The sequence below is a fragment of the Diaphorina citri genome, unplaced genomic scaffold (genome assembly GCF_000475195.1).
Source record: "Diaphorina citri unplaced genomic scaffold, Diaci psyllid genome assembly version 1.1 scaffold221, whole genome shotgun sequence".
NCBI lineage: Eukaryota > Metazoa > Arthropoda > Insecta > Hemiptera > Psyllidae > Diaphorina > Diaphorina citri.
Window position 1 is genome coordinate 65598 of NW_007377658.1, and position 19306 is coordinate 84903.

General features: G+C 38.0%; 3 protein-coding genes across 3 annotated transcripts in view; all 3 read left to right on the forward strand.

The window, feature by feature from the left end:
* Positions 1–1720: 1720 nt before the first annotated feature.
* On the forward strand, positions 1721–4629 carry LOC103506188. Its single transcript, XM_008470573.3, has 6 exons — positions 1721–2099; positions 2829–2975; positions 3238–3350; positions 3633–3691; positions 3756–3901; positions 4612–4629. The coding sequence occupies exons 1-6, from the start codon at positions 1776–1778 to the stop codon at positions 4627–4629; spliced, it is 807 nt and encodes a 268-aa protein (XP_008468795.2). The 5' UTR covers positions 1721–1775.
* Positions 4630–8226: 3597 nt separating this feature from the next.
* On the forward strand, positions 8227–13173 carry LOC103506189. Its single transcript, XM_008470574.3, has 3 exons — positions 8227–9087; positions 11810–11893; positions 13045–13173. The coding sequence occupies exons 1-3, from the start codon at positions 8917–8919 to the stop codon at positions 13171–13173; spliced, it is 384 nt and encodes a 127-aa protein (XP_008468796.1). The 5' UTR covers positions 8227–8916.
* Positions 13174–14108: 935 nt separating this feature from the next.
* Positions 14109–19306, forward strand: part of LOC103506190 (septin-2) — a gene marked incomplete in the record, with an annotated part of 26330 nt that continues 21132 nt past the window's right edge. The window contains 4 exon segments of the mRNA XM_008470576.2: positions 14109–14247; positions 14962–15155; positions 15771–15882; positions 16526–16619. Coding sequence (XP_008468798.2) covers positions 14134–14247; positions 14962–15155; positions 15771–15882; positions 16526–16619 — 514 coding nt within the window.

Below are 19306 nucleotides of genomic sequence, written 5' to 3' on the forward strand. Positions count from 1 at the left end.
TGCCTTGTGAAAGCCTAGGTCGTCCATTCAGTCACCTTTTCCGTCCTAAAGTTACGTGCTTAGTTTGGAGGGTAACGTGTCTGCCTTGTGAAAGCCTAGGTCGTGTTTTCGATTTCTGCCCGGGGTGGATTTTATCCTCAACAGATAGGGTTCGTTCTCGGAACGGCTAGCTTTCTCTTATTCTGTCTCCTCTCTTTGATCTCGGGACGATAACACCCTAGCAGGTACAGTTTCCTCTATCAAAGCTCAGACTAAAATTAATAAAAACCTACCTGTAACTCCAATTTTGCCTTTCATTATAAACGTACCTATGCAAAAAGATAACATGGAGGATCTTTGTATGAAATGTTCCCCATCCATGTACTAACCATGCATAACGTTGCTTTTCGCTGAAAATAAATTTTGATACGTCCACAGCGGAAGACTTTTTTTTTTTTTACAAAATCACCCCGGCACCACCGAAGCATTACTTCAGGGTGATTTTGCTTCTTCTCTAAAGGACTTTATTTCTATATACAAAATCACCCCGGCACCACCGAAGCATTACTTCAGGGTGATTTTGCTTCTTCTCTAAAGGACTTTATTTCTATATCAATAAAATAATAAGGGTGGCTAACTAACTAGAGATACTAAGCTTAGATTACACAAGGTAAATATTTTACAACAATGCAGACTAACATAAGCAGCAACGCGATTGGTGAGTGAAAGTCAGCCACAAACTGACCGTTCCTCCCCAATCACATAAATACATAGGAATAACCTTCCAAATATAAATACCTACTTAACCAACAATGTGATTGAGGATGCAGTGGATAATGGATATTGCAAGCTCTCAAAGCAGACTAAGCACTAAGCAGAGAGATTGCACCATTGCATACATTTCACGGCATGGATATTGCAAGCTCTCAAAGCAGACTAAGCACTAAGCAGAGAGATTGCACCATTGCATACATTTCACGGCCTTGAGAGCTTGCAGTGGATATTGCAAGCTCTCAATCAGACTAAGCACTAAGCAGAGAGATTGCACCATTGCATACATTTCACGGCAGTAACGTTTTTAATTGATAGCTGGCTTCACATCTATGCTCTCTGTCTCATGTTCATCTATGTTAGGTGATATATAAACGCTAAAAATCAATAATGTTTTCCCAACACCAATTCCTACGTATCCGTTTCCTTTAATAAGTTTGTTAACACTAATGGCTGAATTTGCAATCCATATCGCAGTATCTTTGTTAATTCCTACGTATCCGTTTCCTTTAATAAGTTTGTTAACACTAATGGCTGAATTTGCAATCCATATCGCAGTATCTTTGTTATTATCTACTATGTAATTAGTTTCGTTTATTATTTTTGAGTTTGGCTCGCTAATTATGGAGATGATGTCTGCTTTTGTTACAGAGGTATAAATGCATTCAGCATATTAGGTGCCTTGGGACTTCTGTTCAGGTTAATCTGAATAAATTTTATTTCGTCTGCCATTGGTGATATACATTATCATTCCTCTCTTCCCGCGATGTTGTAGATTCTCTGATTTGAGAGCTTGCAGTAGAGGAGGAGAACTATCGATAGCACTATCGATAACTATCGATAGTTTTGACTATCGAACGCTATCGATAGTTGAGGCTTGACTTGCAAGCTCTCAAAGCAGACTAAGCAGAGAGATTGCACCATTGCATACATTTCACGGCAGTAACGTTTTTAATTGATAGCTGGCTTCACATCTATGCTCTTATCTCTGGTCGATTTTTTTCCCGTGATCAAAAACTGATCAAATGAAAAGTGATCTGCCAATCAAATTCTTTGGTTACTACATTCATCTCTCTTTTCATTGGTCGAATCGCTTTCTTATCAATAATCATGAAGTTAGCCATGGGAGAAATGTAAACAAATTTTTAACACCCCCAAAACCAAAGTCCGAAAAAGTTGGAGCTTTTATCAATTTTTCCTTGAATTTCTTTAAAACTGGATTAAAAATGAAATGTATTTTAATATTCGATCAATTGAACGATGTGATGTATTCAAAATGTGATCCTGGCTTTGTAAAACACCTGAAAAAATATGCCAGGAAAGAAGGATTCAACATTGACAGAGAGGAGGTAAGCTTGAACCTAGCACCCAGATTATGTAACTGTATGAAGAAGATACAAGGATAGCATGCTTTCAGTGCCTACGCATGTGAAGAAAAAAATTATGCCAAGATGAGGCATGGACAGCTCTTGTGAGCGATGCCAACTGTCTTATAATTATGAAATTTTGTGTAAAATAGTAGACCCAAAAGGATCCTGATAATGGCTGATCTGGTTGAGATACAGTAATCTCAGCAAGGCAGACTATCTACCCTTCAAGCCAACTAAGCTGGCTGGAAGCTTTGAAAAAGGGTAGACTTGTAACAAAATAATTATGCTGCCTATCTTTGGAAAAATTAGAAATGAAATAAAAGCCAGCATTTTTTTCTCCCGGTACTTGGGCAGAAGTCACGTCCATGGAATATTGCTACCAAAGGAACTGGCACAAACAAGCAGTGACCAGTGTTATTATAGGGTTAGGTTAAACGCAAGAGGGAGTTTTCACAATTAGAGCAGTGATCAGTGTTATTATAGGGTTAGGTTAAATACAAAAAGGAGCTTTTCTTTTCCACGGACGTGACTTCTGCATAATTACCAAAACCCATGATAGAAAGAAATTGTCTTGTAGTTAACAGGCTAAAAATGTATATTATCCCCTTTAGGAATGATTCCCTGAATGACATTCTTCATTATAAATTTACATGAAAATTTCCCATACCTAGGTTCATACTTACCAAGCAAGTTTGAATTTTGTTCCAGCAGAAAGATGATCATTCTCTCAGCACAGATGAACTTATTCAAATTTTTTCCCCCATTGTGACATCGGCCAGGGTGATGGGATGGCAGTTCAGTAACTCATACATTTCCATTCAGTGTGATGATGGAATTAATCTAGTCTTTGATGAGGTAATTCTGTTAAATTAAAGATACCAATATTATAACAAAGGTAATAATAAAGATACCAAGGAGTCTTTCTGCAAAGCTAACCTAAATACATTGGACATCACAATAGTTCTCAGAATTAATCAAGAGGAGGTGCTGAATACCAATAAACTCTTTTAAAATTTGGTGAGATACCAAATTACTTAGGTAGGCACATATTTGGTGTTTTTATCTGGTGTGAAATTTACAAAAATTTTCTTAATTAGTTTTTTTCTTCTTTCTTCAGTACATGGGTCATATTCTAATAATCATTGGACATGGTGAGGTGCAGTGGCTACAAAGAATCATAAAGACATGTTCCTTTTTTATCAAGAATTTATGTGGACCTGACATTACACTGTAAGTTTACCCAGGGCCCCTTTTCTTTCTAAATTGATCTCTTAAAAGTAGAAATTTATTAAAGTACATACATAGTAGTAATAAGAACATAAGAAAAATAAGAAGAAATGGGTTAGGGGTTAAAATGCATATGTTAAACCAGGCTTGTCCAACCCGCGGCCCGGGAGCTCATTTTTGCGGCCCGCGAAGGCCTGCCTAAAAAAAATGAACGAAAATGAGAAATAACAGTAAATATACTAAATAAAATAATTAATGCATGAAAATTTTGTGAACCTCCTCCAGATCCTCCAGATATGACAGCCTCTCCGTCTCAATTCAACAAGGACCAAACATTCAGCTCTGTACTTCTCCTCATTAAAATACGATCCAAGTTAATAAATAATTCAATTTTTTTTCCTCCTCCAGATCCTCCAGATATGACAGCCTCTCCGTCCCAATTCAACAAGGACCAAACATTCAGCTCTGTACTTCTCCTAACTCCCAGGTTTCTACCTCATGCTGTTCACATTTCATTCCTAGCACCGCACATTCCACTGTTCACTGTACTAGAGGTAAGCTTAACCCACCCATGGTATCAATCAGTAGGTATCAATGAAGATGTGTAAGTTTTATTGCGGATATAACGGGACTTTTACTAGGTTCCTAGCACCGCACATTCCACTGTTCACTGTACTAGAGGTAAGCTTAACCCACCTATTGTATCAATGAAGATGTGTAAGTTTTATTGCGGATATAACGGGACTTTTACTAGGGGGAATAAATCTAACTTGAATTTACATTTAGTAAGGGGGGAAATAAATCTAACTTGAATTTACAGTTAGTAAATAAAAGGAATATTTAAATCTGACATGATTACGTAGAGTGTTTTTTCTTACAGTCTCATGTTGACATGAAACTTTGGGTCTCTGACCAAAAAAAAAAGTTAATTAAGGGGAATTTTTTTACCCATATGTTTTGCCAGGGGAAAAATTGATTGACCCACAGTTAGTAAATAAAAGGAATATTTAAATCTGACATGATTACGTAGAGTGTTTTTTAATACAGTCTCATGTTGACATGAAACTTTGGGTCTCTGACCAAAAAAAAAAGTTAATTAAGGGGAATTTTTTTTACCCATATGTTTTGCCAGGGGAAAAATTGATTGACCCAAGTCTATCCGTCATACTCCTTACTTTAGCATTACCTAGGGAGAGATAAGGACATTGAACCCATATATTTCATTAAGGTAAAATTCTTCCCAATTTGTCTGTCCGACTTCTAGATGGCACTTTACTCTTAAGGGTAACTTTTGACTTGCTCTGCTCATGATGCATATTACTCGTATCTACATATCATTCATACTTTACTGTAAATTTTTGAAAGAAGTCAGTTTTGGTTCATACTTCAAATATGTTTAAATTATGGAACGCTGGGACGAATCAAACGTCTCAAAAACTGGTTTGATAAAAGACATGGTTAGAAAATATTGTTTGTAAACAGAGCATTTTTACTCTACTGACTTCTTTCAGTTCTTTCATAAATTTATCTATAACAAAACAACTACAACTTCTAGGTTTCAACTATTTGCTTACACCCTCACGCATCCCTTGTTTACAATTCCTCAAATTGGGTACGGGGTCCGAATTTAAGACTAGAGACACAAGATCTGTGCTTTTCACTCCTTGTATAAAACTTATTAAATATGAAGCATGGAATGGTATAGTCTTTGTTCGGCCATCCATTCTTTCAGGATAGTACCTCTTCTGAAGTTTTTGCTGCTTCCCCAGTCTGTTGATTTAGCGTTAAAGTCACCTCCGATTATCACGTTTTGTCCATTCCATATATTGATTTCCATTGCGATGTTTTCCAATATCCTCTCTGTCTCATGTTCATCTATGTTAATGTTAGGTGATATATAAACGCTAAAAATCAATGTTTTCCCAACACCAATTCCTACGTATCCGTTTCCTTTAATAAGTTTGTTAACACCATTTTTACTCTACTGACTTCTTTCATAAATTTATCTATAGCAAAACAACTACAACTTATAGGTTTCAACTATTTGCTTACACCCTCACGCATCCCTTGTTTATAATATATCAGTTGCGCTTACTTGGGTGATGTTTTAAAGTCATAAAGCAGGAAAAATGAGGACCAACGGAATTTTTCTTTTTCTTCTACGACTTAAAATTATAGGGGATTTTCTAAAAAACTGATTACACAAAATTCAACTGATTGGCAATAAGGAGTACGATTCCTGTACTACTGGAAAATGGTATGACTTTTCCGAAATTTTCTTTCACCAAACGATGTAAACCGCTGTTTTGCATATTTGTTTGTAAACAGAGCATTTTTACTCTACTGACTTCTTTCAGTTCTTTCATAAATTTATCTCTAACAAAACAATTACAACTTATAGGTTTCAACTATTTGCTTACACCCTCACGCATCCCTTGTTTACAATTCCTCAAATTGGGTACGGGGTCCGAATTTAAGAAATTTTTACTCTACTGACTTCTTTCATAAATTTATCTATAACAAAACAACTACAACTTATAGGTTTCAACTATTTGCTTACACCCTCACGCATCCCTTGTTTATAATAGATCAGTTGCGCTTACTTGGGTGATGTTTTAAAGTCATAAAGCAGGAAAAATGAGGACCAACGGAATTTTTCTTTTTCTTCTACTCCAACTCGACTGTCTGACAGAAATAGGCCTGTCAAACCTTCGGAACGTTTTTGATGAAAAAAGCTTCCAATAGATCAGTTGCGCTTACTTGGGTGATGTTTTAAAGTCATAAAGCAGGAAAAATGAGGACCAACGGAATTTTTCTTTTTCTTCTACGACTTCGAGATACCGAGATAAATTGATTTAAAAAATACCGGTAAATCGTAAACTTTGACGTTACGGCATACGCTCCCGTAGGCGATGACGTCATAATTCATGACTCCCGCTTCGTTTGTTTGTGCGCAAGCGTTTCTGCGCATTTTGACGTGAAATCTGACGTCACAACTCTTTGAACTTTTTCATTAGAACGGCAATTAAAAATTGAATTTTCGACCTTTTAAAGTTACTTTTTCGGAGTTTTGACCTCAGATTCGGATTTTTCACAACTTTTTACGTAGGAATCGACCTTTTATTAATAATATTTTTCCAATTGCAACTCCTCCATTCAGCCAGCCTCTTTAGCTTGGAGATAGCGACGCGCCTGCCTTGTACGCGCCAGGTCCCACCCGGGGCGAACTTTATCTGTCCAATAGTCGGAACATGTAAGCGTGAGTGGCCGGCATTAGAAAAAAATGATTCTGATTGATTCATCCTCAACAGGTAAGGTTCGTTCTGAGAACGGCTGGCTTTCTCCTGTCTTGTCCTCCGATAAGATCTCCATTGTTACAGTTCTCTCTATCAAACTTGTAGAAAAAAAAAATCGTTGAATGAATGGGCTTTTCATAACAATATTTTATTGTGTGAGAAGTTATTTCATTCAGCGTTGAAAAGTATAACAGTTTTTCTTAGAAGTCAATATTGACTTGGGAAAAACACCTTTGTATATGTGCTTGAAGGCATGTGATGTGTTCCAATCTTCTCGACCCAAAACGTCATGATTTAGAATAGATCAGTTGCGCTTACTTGGGTCTTGGGTGATGTTTCAAAGTCATAGAGCAGGAAAAATGAGGACCAACGGAACTTTTCTTTTTCCTCTACGACTTCTAGATACCGAGATAAATCGATCTAAAAAATACCGGTAAGTTTGATGTCACGGCATACGCTACCGTAGGCGATGACGTCATAATTCATGACTCCCGCTTTGTTTGTTTGTGCGCAAGCGTTTCTGCGCATTTTGACGTGAAATCTGACGTATTCCCAAGGGTGAGTCATAGCCAATAGAGCAGAAAAAATTAGGACCAATGGAATTTTTCTTTTTCTTCTACAATTTCTAGATACCGAGATAAATCGATTTAAAAAATACTGGTAAATCGGGAAGTTTGACGTCACGGCATACGTTCCCGTAGGCGATGACGTCATAATTCATAACTCCCGCTTCGTTTGTTTGTGCGCAAGCGTTTCTGTGCATTTTGACGTGAAATCTGACGTCACAACTCTTTGAACTTTTTCATTAGATAATAATATCTGTGTAATAATGGAATTTTATTATGAACAAATTTGGAATTTAATCAGTAGGGACGGCGGGTATACATTTTTCTTTTCCTGATGATAAAAGTGAAATCAAAGGGGTTCTTTGAATTATGTACTTAAATATTATATGCCCTATTTATATTTTTACCGAGATAAGTGAATGTTTCTAACATAAATGACACCGGAAAGGACCAAATGCATTTGCCCGCCTGTATTTATCACAACTTGATTCCTTGATTGTAGTACTAGTGAGAGTAAACAAGTGTTGTTTTAGTCATCTGTGTCTGTGAGCGGTTTTTTTTTACTATTATTTTAAACCGTCCTACAACAGTTGTTTTCGTCTGAGAGTTGTTATAATAATTAGCTCGGGAAGAGGTGACAAATGCATATAGATTGCATAGTTACTTGGTTCTCTATATGTGCTCAATAGTTCTCTGTTTCAAGTGCTAACCTCAAGTGGGATAGGTCAATCTTGAAAATTGTGAGAGAAAATTTGTGAATCTTTTGAAAACACTTACAAAAAATGTCTGAAAATACGAAAAGGACCAAATGCATTTGCCCGCCTGTATTTATCACAACTTGATTCCTTGATTGTAGTACTAGTGAGAGTAAACAAGTGTTGTTTTAGTCATCTGTGTCTGTGAGCGGTTTTTTTTTACTATTATTTTAAACCGTCCTACAACAGTTGTTTTCGTCTGAGAGTTGTTATAATAATTAGCTCGGGAAGAGGTGACAAATTCATAGATTGTATAGTTACTTAGTTCTCTGTATGTGCTCAATAGTTCTCTGTTTCAAGTGCTAAACTCAAGTGGGATAGGTCAATCTTGAAAATTGTGAGAGAAAATTTGTGAATCTTTTGAAAACACTTACAAAAAATGTCTGAAAATACGAAGTACTTATAGGTGCCTAAATTTCGTGTACCTTTTGAAATACGGATACAATTCCTAAAAACCCCTTGAAACGTGCTAACTTGTGTGGGTACATGATAATAATCATATAAATTTTAGTAAACTTCTAAGAATAGGTACGAAAGGTATTCTTATAAACCCCTAGATTCTAGATTTCTAGAAAATAACTAGTAAATCTCTAATAATTATAATAGGTACTCGCATAACTAAAGTAAAACTCCAAAAATAAGAAGATAGTCTGTTCTTGTGAACAACTTAAAATATTGACTTTTGTAAATCCTCCAAAAGACTTTGAGATCTCTGTAGTAAACCCATAAATATACCCAAAGAACTCTTTTGAACCTCTAACTCTAACTTCGGCAGAATTTTTAGAAACCTATAAAAATACCGAAATAATTATTCTAAACTAAAAACTCGAAGAGAATCCTTGTAAACCTCTAAAAACTCCGAAGTCATTCTTGTGAACCTCTAAAAACTCCGACATCATTCTTGTGAACCTCTAAAAACTCCGACATCATTCTTGTGAACCTCAAAAAAATCATGGATCCGATTACACCGGACCCAAATCACCGGGACCAACAAGCCGCGGACAGCAAATCTCTGGACTCGGGCGTGGAGAATAACTTCAGTGTGGACGATGCTTTGGACGAGACAAGTCCACACGTCACGGACGAAGAGTTCTATCAGAGTGATAAAGAGAATGTGCCCGAGGTAAACCCCAGCCATATGTACGGGACTCGGTTGTACTTTTGGGGGGCGTGGTTAAAAAAGGAACCTTTTTCTAACCCCAAGGTTTTTTTTTTGGGTCTTGCCTAAAAAAGGGACCTTTTTCGACCCCGAGTTTTTTTTTTTTTAGTCTTGGCTTCGACCAAAAGGAACCTTTTTGGACCTGGCTGAAAAAGAGACCTTTTCCCCTCTTGAATCCGGGCCTTTTTCGAGGTACTTTTGAGGTGTTGCTGTAAAACGGACCCTTTTTTTTCGGTGAATACTCGTAAATGAGCTTTTGGGACTATTAACTTTTTTGTTTTACAACTTTTTTAAATGGCTTTTTCAAGTGGCAGGGTTCTCCAGGAGGAGCTCTTCCACCCAACTTTAAATAGAATAAATAGATTAGTACCTAGGCTTAGTTTTTACTTTCTATAGCCTATTTATGGGTTTAATTTTTGGTGTTTTTTATTTGTTTTTATTTTATTTCACTCTTTAGATATAAGGTACTTGTACGAGTATAATTTTATTGTCTTTTGGTGTAAATTATTTTCACTTCAATTTTACTGGAGGAAAGCCTCTCTTTATTATTTTACTTTTATTATTTTCACTTTAATATTTTCTTCTTTAATAACTTCTATACTTTTTTTTGGTATTCAGATATCTTGTAAATTAACTTTTGAACATAATAGGTTACACTGCCTAGGTATACATTATTAGAAGGGTGAACTTCAATTAAATCTGGGTTTAAACTAACAAACTGTTGACTGTGGGTGCAAATTTTTGGAATATCCTGTATGTAATGAAATGCTGACCATATTGAAGTTCTGAGTCTGTGACATACCCTGTAGGTATGAGCATAAACCAATCAATCAATAAATCACGCATTGAAGTTGAATCTTCTGCTTTTATTTCCGTTCGATTCAGTTGATTGAGAAGATAAAACCCTTATCGGTAATGTAGTACTTGTACTTGTCTGGTATCATCTGTGGTAGCAAGAAAGTTATTGGCTCTTATTTACATGTACTTATGTCCACTCAAGTACTTTTTTACTTTTTTTTTTAATCGTTTATTGATGTTCATGTACTTTAACTTGAATCTTGCCGATCTTTTATCTTAAATCAATTTTCTTTCTGAGCAACCTTCGTGCCCGAGTGGGTATCACACTAGGCTTGCAAGCCGAAGGTCTGTCCTTGATTCACACAATCTTTCCACCCTGTCTTCGGTCTACCTCGCCCTCTTCTCCCCCTCCCTTCCACTCTCTCAACATTCTTAAAAAGAAGAAAAAACAAACTCACCTTGTACTCTCTCAACATTCTTAAAAAGAAGAAAAAATGAACTCACCTTGTACGGTACCCCAGGGGTATTGTCGGGATCGCATCATCTTGTTTCCCACCTTGACGAACTCCGTAGACCCGACCACAGCGAATGGCAGATGTTGATTCATGGCCGCGTTCACATCACTCATGGTCTCATCGTCCGTGGGAAACTCGTAGATGTGCACGCCGTTCGATGTCAGCTCCGTCATGATGTTTGTCTGAAACCCGGGGGGAAATAAGAGAAATGTTATTATAATTCGGTAAAACCAAACTCACGTGGTAGAAAACAGTAAAAAAAATGACCCGAGAACATTACTTTCCTTCCTAGAGGATGAGGAAAGTAAAAAGGGTTGGACTGACTTTTTTCAATATCATTTCTTCTTTCTTTCTTTTTCAATATCAATACTGATTGCTTTCAGGGGTTATACGCTTTTTCCGGAGTGAAATTCCATGACTTTTCCGGAAAAATTCCACGAGTTTTCCAGAAAATTAGGGGGTGGAGGTACTTAAAAATCAGTAATATTACGCCTTCATAAATAAAATATGCAATATGCAGAACGTCAAGGAATGTGAGGGGGAATGCGCCGCAGGCCGTTTTTCGAAAAAAAACTTGATATTTAAATTGAACATTTTTAATTTTTGACCAGGTCCATGACTTTTTGGCCAATTTTCAGATTCCATGACTTTTCCAGTTTTTCCAGGTAGCGTATAAACCCTGGCTTTAAAGAGAGTCAAGAAAACCAAAGACCTGCCTTGTAAGCGCTAGCTCGCGGGTTTGATTCCTGCCAGGAGCGAACTTTATTCTAAACTGGCGAGGTTTGTTCTCAGTTCAGCTGGCTTTGAAAAAAAAAAAAAAAAGATGAGTGTTCCACCGCCGTTTTTATTTCGCAGCAATGGAACAACTGCTACATTAGACGCACGTGGCCTGTGTCGTAGCATGCCCATCCCGTAGTATGCCTCTCATCAGATGGGCGAGAAGAGACACATTTACATGTACTTATGTCCACTCAAGTACTGTTTTACTTTTTTTTTTAAATCGTTTATTGATGTTCATGTACTTTAACTTGAATCTTGCCGATCTTTTATCCTAAATCAATTTCTTTCTGAGCAACCTTCGTGCCCGAGTGGGTTAAACGCCGAAGGTCCCACTAGGCTTAAACGCCGAAGGTCCCAGGTTCGACTCCCGGCGGTTTTTTTGGCCTGCGCTTTAAGTTCGGGTGTACTCAGCCTTGTGAGGACAATTGAGTAGCTACTTTAATCGAGTAGGTGATCTTACTCTTGTGACTAAATTTTGAGTCACTTACCGGACCGATGAACCCGCGTACACAGATGTATTTTGGATCACAGTAGGATTTTTAATAGTCATGTTCAAGTATTAAAAACGTGTATTTTCTTTTGATTATTTCCAGAATGACAACAAAGTGACAGAGGCGCTACGCACACTCAAACTCTCAGGACATGTTGGCTTCGACTCATTACCGGAAATACAACAAGTAACACCTTCGCTATTACAGTTCCCTTTATCAAACCTCTTTAAAAAAACTTACCTATACATAGTATGTTGAAGATAAAGCCCGACAGTACAGATTTATTAACCAACTGATCCGGTAATGAGTCGAAGCCAACATGTCCTGAGAGTTTGAGTGTGCGTAGCGCCTCTGTCACTTTGTTGTCATTCTGGAAATAATCAAAATGAAAATACAAATTTCGGTTTACGGTTAAATGTTAAATAAAATGCAACAATTGTCTCGAAATCGAAGAAGAGGAAAGCGGGATAGGAGAAATCCAGCCGTTCCGAGACCGAACCTTGTTTGTTTAGGATAAAGTTTGCCCCGGGCGAAAATCGAACCCGCGCCTAAACACTACCTTCCAGGCTAATTAGGTTGGTGAAAATACAACAAATAACACCTTCTCTATTACAGTTCCCTTTATCAAACCTCTTTAAAAAAACTCACCTATACATAGTATGTTGAAGATAAAGCCCGACAGTACAGATTTATTAACCAACTGATCCGGTAATGAGTCGAAGCCAACATGTCCTGCAAGATGTTAAATAAAATACAACAATTGTCTCGAAATCGAAGAAGAGGAAAGCGGGATAGGAGAAATCCAGCCGTTCCGAGAACGAACCTTGTTTGTTTAGGATAAAGTTTGCCCCGGGCGAAAATCGAACCCGCGCCTAAACACTACCTTCCAGGCTAATTAGGTTGGTGCGAAAATACACGTTTTTAATACTTAAACATAACTATTAGGTAAAAAATCCCGCTGTGATCCAAAATACATAAGTGAACGCGAGTTCATCGGTCCGGTAAGTGACTCAAAATTTAGTCACAAGAGTAAGATCACCTACTCGATTAAAGTACCTACTCAATTGTCCTCACAAGGCTGAGTACACCCGAACTTAAAGCGCAGGCCGAAAAAACCGCCGGGAGTCAAACCCGGGACCTTCGGCGTTTAAGCCTAGTGTGATACCCACTCGGCCACGAAGGTTGCTCAGAAAGAAAATTGATTTAGGATAAAAGATCGGCAAGATTCAAGTTAAAGTACATGAACATCAATAAACGATTTAAAAAAAAAGTAAAAAAGTACTTGAGTGGACATAAGTACATGTAAATAAGAGCCAATAACTTTCTTGCTACCACAGATGATACCAGACAAGTACTACATTACCGATACAAGTTACAAGGCAGGGACGCTACTCTCCAAGCTGATGAAGGCCTCTTCCCACGAGTTTCATCCGATTTTTACCGAATGTCCTGTGGGCAATGTATAAATGAGAGTATTCCCACTACACACGAGACTATTTTTTTCTTTCTGGACGACAGTGGGACGGGCCTCTTAACTAAGAAGCTAACTTGGATTTAAGGGACATTGGTAAATACAGGGTTTATACGCGACCCGGAAAAACTGGAAAAGTCATGAAATCTGAAAATCGGCCAACAAGTCATGGAAAATCGTGAAAATTTAAAGAAAACCTGGAAAAGTCATGGGATTTGCCACCCGGTCAAAAATTAAAAATGTTCAAATTAAACATCAAGTTTTCCGAAAAACGGCCTGCGGCGCATTCCCCCTCATATTCCTTGCCGTTCTACATATTGCATATTTTTTTTTTTTTTTTTTTTTTTTTTTTTTTTTTTTTTTGATTTGCCCACCCGGTCAAAAATTAAAAATGTTCAAATTAAACATCAAGTTTTTTCCGAAAAACGGCCTGCGGCGCATTCCCCCTCATATTCCTCGACGTTCTACATATGGCATATTTTATTTGAATAAAGGGGTAATTTTACTGATCTTGAAGTACCTCCGCCCCCTAATTTCCTGGAAAAGTCATGGAATTTCATTCCGGGAAAAGCGTATAAACCCTGTATATAGCTAATATTATTCCACTTGTTTACGACTTGATGTTTGTTTTCATTTCAGGAGAGACGGGTTTGGGTAAATCCACACTCATGGACTCTCTGTTCAACACGAGTTTCGAATCTACACCTTCCCCTCACTCGCTCCCTTCGGTTAAATTGAAAGCACACACCTATGTAAGAAGAGGCACAATACTCCCCATTTAGGTGCTGGGTCAACACGAGAACACCACCCCCTAATTTCCTGGAAAAGTCATGGAATTTCATTCCGGGAAAAGCGTATAAACCCTGTAAATAGCTAATGTAATATTATTCCACTTGTTTACGACTTGATGTTTGTTTTCATTTCAGGCGAGACGGGTTTGGGTAAATCCACGCTCATGGACTCTCTGTTCAACACGAGTTTCGAATCTACACCTTCCCCTCACTCGCTCCCTTCGGTTAAATTGAAAGCACACACCTATGAACTGCAAGAAAACAACGTTAAACTCAAGGTAATGGATTTTTATTATTATTTTTTAGTTTCCATTTATTATTATTAATAATAATTATTGAACATGTAGATGGAACAACACGGAATTAATACAAGTACATATCTTCTCCTTTTTCTTACTCTTCGCCTTTTCCCATGTTCAGATTGGGTCGGCGTTTGTCGTCGGCCTCTCAACCAGCTTTGAGGTCAACTGGTTTTGGCTAAACAAAATTTTCCGAGGGGATGCCCTTCGCACTCAACTTTCGCCATTGATATAGCTTATAGCATAAGGAAATTTGGACTAGTCTACTTTCTGTTTATCGTCCCCTTGCTAGACACTGATCTACTCTCTGTTTATAGTCTCTCGGCCAGACAGGAATTAATATAAGTATATTCATCCATAAAAGCAAGTGCTTGTGCCACGGATGAACAATTTGCTTTGTTCATCTTGGCCGAAGCGGACCGAAAAGTACCTCTAACCCGAAGTTATGGGTTCAATGAAGAGGAAGAAAAGGAGATGGAGATGGAGGAGGTGAAAAAGAAGAAGGAAGAGGAGGAAAAGAGCAAAAGAAAGAACGGGAAGGTAGCTTTCTTCCTTTCTCTACCTATTTCGATTGTTCCGTTCTCCTCTTCCTTCTTCTTCTACTCCTTCTCCTATTTCAGAGATTCTCCTAGGTTTTTCCATTTTTATTTTCGAATATTTTCACTATTTTACTTTCAACAATTTTTTTCTCAGTTGACAATTGTTGATACCGTGGGTTATGGAGATCAAATCAACAAGGAAGACAGCTTCAAATCCATAGTGGATTACATTGACAACCAGTTCGAAGCTTACCTACAAGAAGAACTCAAAATCAAACGCTCCCTCAACACCTACCATGATAACAGGATACATGTATGCTTGTATTTCATATGCCCCACAGGACATGGGTGAGTTATAGAGAAGGCTCAATTATATTGAGGCATCATCATGTAGGATGCTGCAGTGCTGCACTAAAGCATGCTTCAAAACCAACTTAATCAACGCTCAACATCATCATGTAGGATGCTGCAGTGCTGCACTAAAGCATGCTTCAAAACCAACTTAATCAACGCTCAACATGAGGCAGAATGCTTCAAATATTTTGCATAGTATTGATATGGTCTTGGACAAGCATGCTTCATAGTGTAATTTTACTGCACTTTTAACACTTTAACTGACGAGCCATTTCACCAATACCATAAGCCAGTGCCAACGGCGATTTTAATGAGTGAACAAAAATGTTACACACGGCATAGACAAACATTTTAGTTGGTCTATGCCGTGTGTAACATTAACAAATATTTTCATTTTGATAAAATTGAGGCAACATCATGTAGGATGCTGCAGTGCTGCACTAAAGCATGCTTGTTCATTAGATTTTGGTCCCTATCAGGCTTTTGGTATCTCCGGTGGAGCTCTTTTTGTAATTGATTTCTAGAGTTGACTGTATAGCCTTTGCAATCCTAGATCATTTCATATTTGTATGGGGTTTGTTTAACTTGGTTTTGTTTACTTGATTCCAGTTTAAAGTCACTAGATCTGGTATGCATGAAGAAGTTGGATTCTAAAGTGAACATCATTCCTATCATTGCCAAGGCAGATACGATCTCCAAGAGTGAATTGCAAAAGTTTAAGGTAAGTAAAACCCGGGTTTTACCCTCCACTTGATCCAGCCTTCACGTGATTCCCAGATGGTCAATGTTCAGCAATCCGGATAACTTAACCACAACTTTGTTTTGATCCATGTTAAACTTGTACAGCCTTTCAACTTGCTATCGCTGCTGACTTAAGAAAGTTGGTCACTCCGTATATCCTATAATATCAGATAAGTTAAGAGGAAGCCAGCTGAACTGGGAACAAAAATTAAAAATGTTCAATTTAAATATCAAGTTTTTTTCTCCCGAAAAACGGCCTGCGGCGCATTTCCCCTCACATTCCTTGACGTTCTGCATATTGCATATTTTATTTAAATGAAGGCGTGATATTACTGATTTTAAAGTACCTCCACCCCCTAATTTTCTGGAAAACTCGTGGATTTTTTCCGTAAAAGTCATGGAATTTCACTCCGGAAAAAGCGTATAACCCCTGAAAGCAATCAGTATTGATATTAAAAAAAAAAGGAGAAATGATATTGAAAAAAGTCAGTTCAACCGTTTCTTTCCTTATCCTCTAGGAAGGAAAGTAATGTTCTCGGGTCTTTTTTTACTTTTTTCTCCCACGTGAGTTTAGTTTTACCGAATTATAATAACATTTCTCTTAATTTTCCCCCGGGTTTCAGACAAATATCATGACGGAGCTGACATCGAACGGCGTGCACATCTACGAGTTTCCCACGGACGATGAGACCATGAGTGATGTGAACGCGGCCATGACGATTTTTTCTTCCATACCGTGTGATCGGTCTTTATTAAAATGACCAATACACGATTAAAATGACCAATACAATTAAGATTTAACACACCTATGGCGTCAAATTTTTGCCAGATAATTTGTCACTCTACCATATCCTGTGATCCTACTAAAGTTCTAATAAAGACGTAACTAATGATCTAAGAAGTTTGAATAAAGACATTATTAGTTTTATTCAGCAAGAAAATGGCCTAATAATGGTCAATTCTTGACATTAATTGACAACAGTTTTATTCAAAGACGTAGACGTAACTTCTTAGGGACTGAACTTTATTTTCCTAAAACTATCCAATGATGCCTAGGGCAATCTCTATCACTTCACCCCTGACATAAATTCATCGTACTGCTATACGCGGGAGACCCGGGTTCGATTCCCGGCGGGGTCAAGAAATTTGTATCATGCAAATGATTGATACCGTGACTGGCTGTTGCGGGGCCTTACAAATAGGTACACAGTCACATCTCGTTCGGCCCTAGTACAAAGGACACACACATACTAGAAGGTAAACAACACACAGTTCAAATAAAACATGGACCGTTAGATTGTCAAATGAAGAAAGCATCAAAGCACCCATCGGTCAGCTCCCATGGCGTAGTGGTCACTGCGCTCGCCTTGCACCCGGGAGACCCGGGTCCGATTCCCAGCGGGGTCAAGAAATTTGTATCATGCAAATGATTGATACCGTGACTGGCTGTTGCGGGGCCCACTCAGCCTCGCGAGGAAAATGAGTAGCTATGTAATATAATGCGCATAGCGACCGGTGCCAGCATGGTAGGTAAACATTGGATTTTAGGATTATTGAGATATGGAAAAATCCTACAATGCTGCAGTGAGCACCAAAGGTATGACATAATAACACAAAGAAACTGCATTTACACAAAACTAAGTAAATAAAGTAATCCATTTATACGAAAGGTATTATACAATGCTCTGTCCAATAACAGTATAATAATTGTTCCTTGTCTCTCTTATGTTCCAGGTATGTTACAAGAGTGATTTTCAATGGTAAATATTCATCGGAGCGTGTTGTGACATAATAACACAAAGAAGCTGCATTTACATTTATAAATTCATCGTAGAATTTGACTACAATAACATTAATTTCTAAACCTTTATGTATAGGTTTTCCTCTCATTTTACGCAATGTAATATTTACATTTAAATTTAAATATTCGTCGTGTGAGGTTCACGCAATTTTTTTCCTCCCGCTTTGTATATTAATTAGAAATAGGTTCCATTAATTTTGTCGTGGTATCATTTAGTCATATAGATTTAACACAATCATCCTTACTACCTATTCTATACTTGACTTGAGAAGAAAAAAAAGTTTTTCACCACCGTTTCTATTTCGTAGCAATGAAACAACTGCTACATTAGACTCCTGTGGTCTGCATTTTTCAGGAAATTACCAAATTTGGTACGGACCTTCGGAAGGATCATAGAATATAAATCACGCAATTAGTGAGTCCAGTTTTACGTCATCACTCAACCAGTCCACAATCGAGGTGATGTCAATTGTTTTTGCAAATTGGAATGCGCAAAGCTGAGCTGTATTTTCCTTCCGAAAACGGAAATGATTTTCTCTCTTGAAGATGTCGCGTCATTTTGGTTTTCCCATGGTTTAGTACAGGCGCCACCACACCAAAAGAGGGGAAATGAGCTTCTGAAAAGTGTCTCAGTTTCCAAAAGGAAAATACATTCTTTTCAAGCCGACCATTCACTAGGTAGACCCGACAGATATGTCTGAACAGGTCCGCCTGTCAGGTCTACCTGATAGTGAGTTGCCGGCCTTAGGAGTAGGTGCTCCAGTTTTTGCCTTGTCATCAAGGAAAGTAAGTACGTTTTTCTCAGCATCATCTCTTTACTTCTTCTTGCTCTTGCCTGTATTTTCCTTCCGAAAACGGAAATAATTTTCTCTCTTGAAGATGTCGCGTCATTTTGGTTTTCCCATGATTTAGTACAGGCGCCACCACACCAAAAGAGGGGAAATGAGCTTCTGAAAAGTGTCTCAGTTTCCAAAAGGAAAGGAATGTCGTATTCCTTTTATGCCGACCATTCACTAGGTAGACCTGACAGATATGTCTGAACAGGTCCGCCTGTCAGGTCTACCTGATAGTGAGTTGCCGGCCTTAGGGGAGTAGGTGCTCCAGTTTTTGCCTTGTCATCAAGGAAAGTAAGTACGTTTTTCTCAGCATCATCTCTTTACTTCTTCTTGCTCTTGCCCAGGGTTAGAGTGTGACTCCCGGACATGGTCGCCATCTGTTGTTTCCTCCTGTTAAACTCGAGTAGATCTTCCTCCAGCTTTTTCCGCGCATCCTCCAGTCGTTTCTTCTCATCAGCGTGGTCTTTCTTGAGCTTATCGAACTTGGCGTGCAGCTGAAGAAGAGAAACGAGAACAAAACATGTTAATTGGATGAAAGTTACGCGTAATAAAATAAATAAATAAAGTGTTAATCGGGTTGAGGATAAAGGTATCTCAATACCTACTTAATTAAATAGGACGCAACCTCCGTGGACGAGAATCACACCAGGCTTGCAAGTCGGAGTTTCTGGGTTCAATTCCCGGTAGTCGATTTTTTTTTTTTTTTTTTTTTTTTTTTTTTTTTTTGCTCGCGTTTGGAAAAAAAAATTACACACCTTCCAACAAAA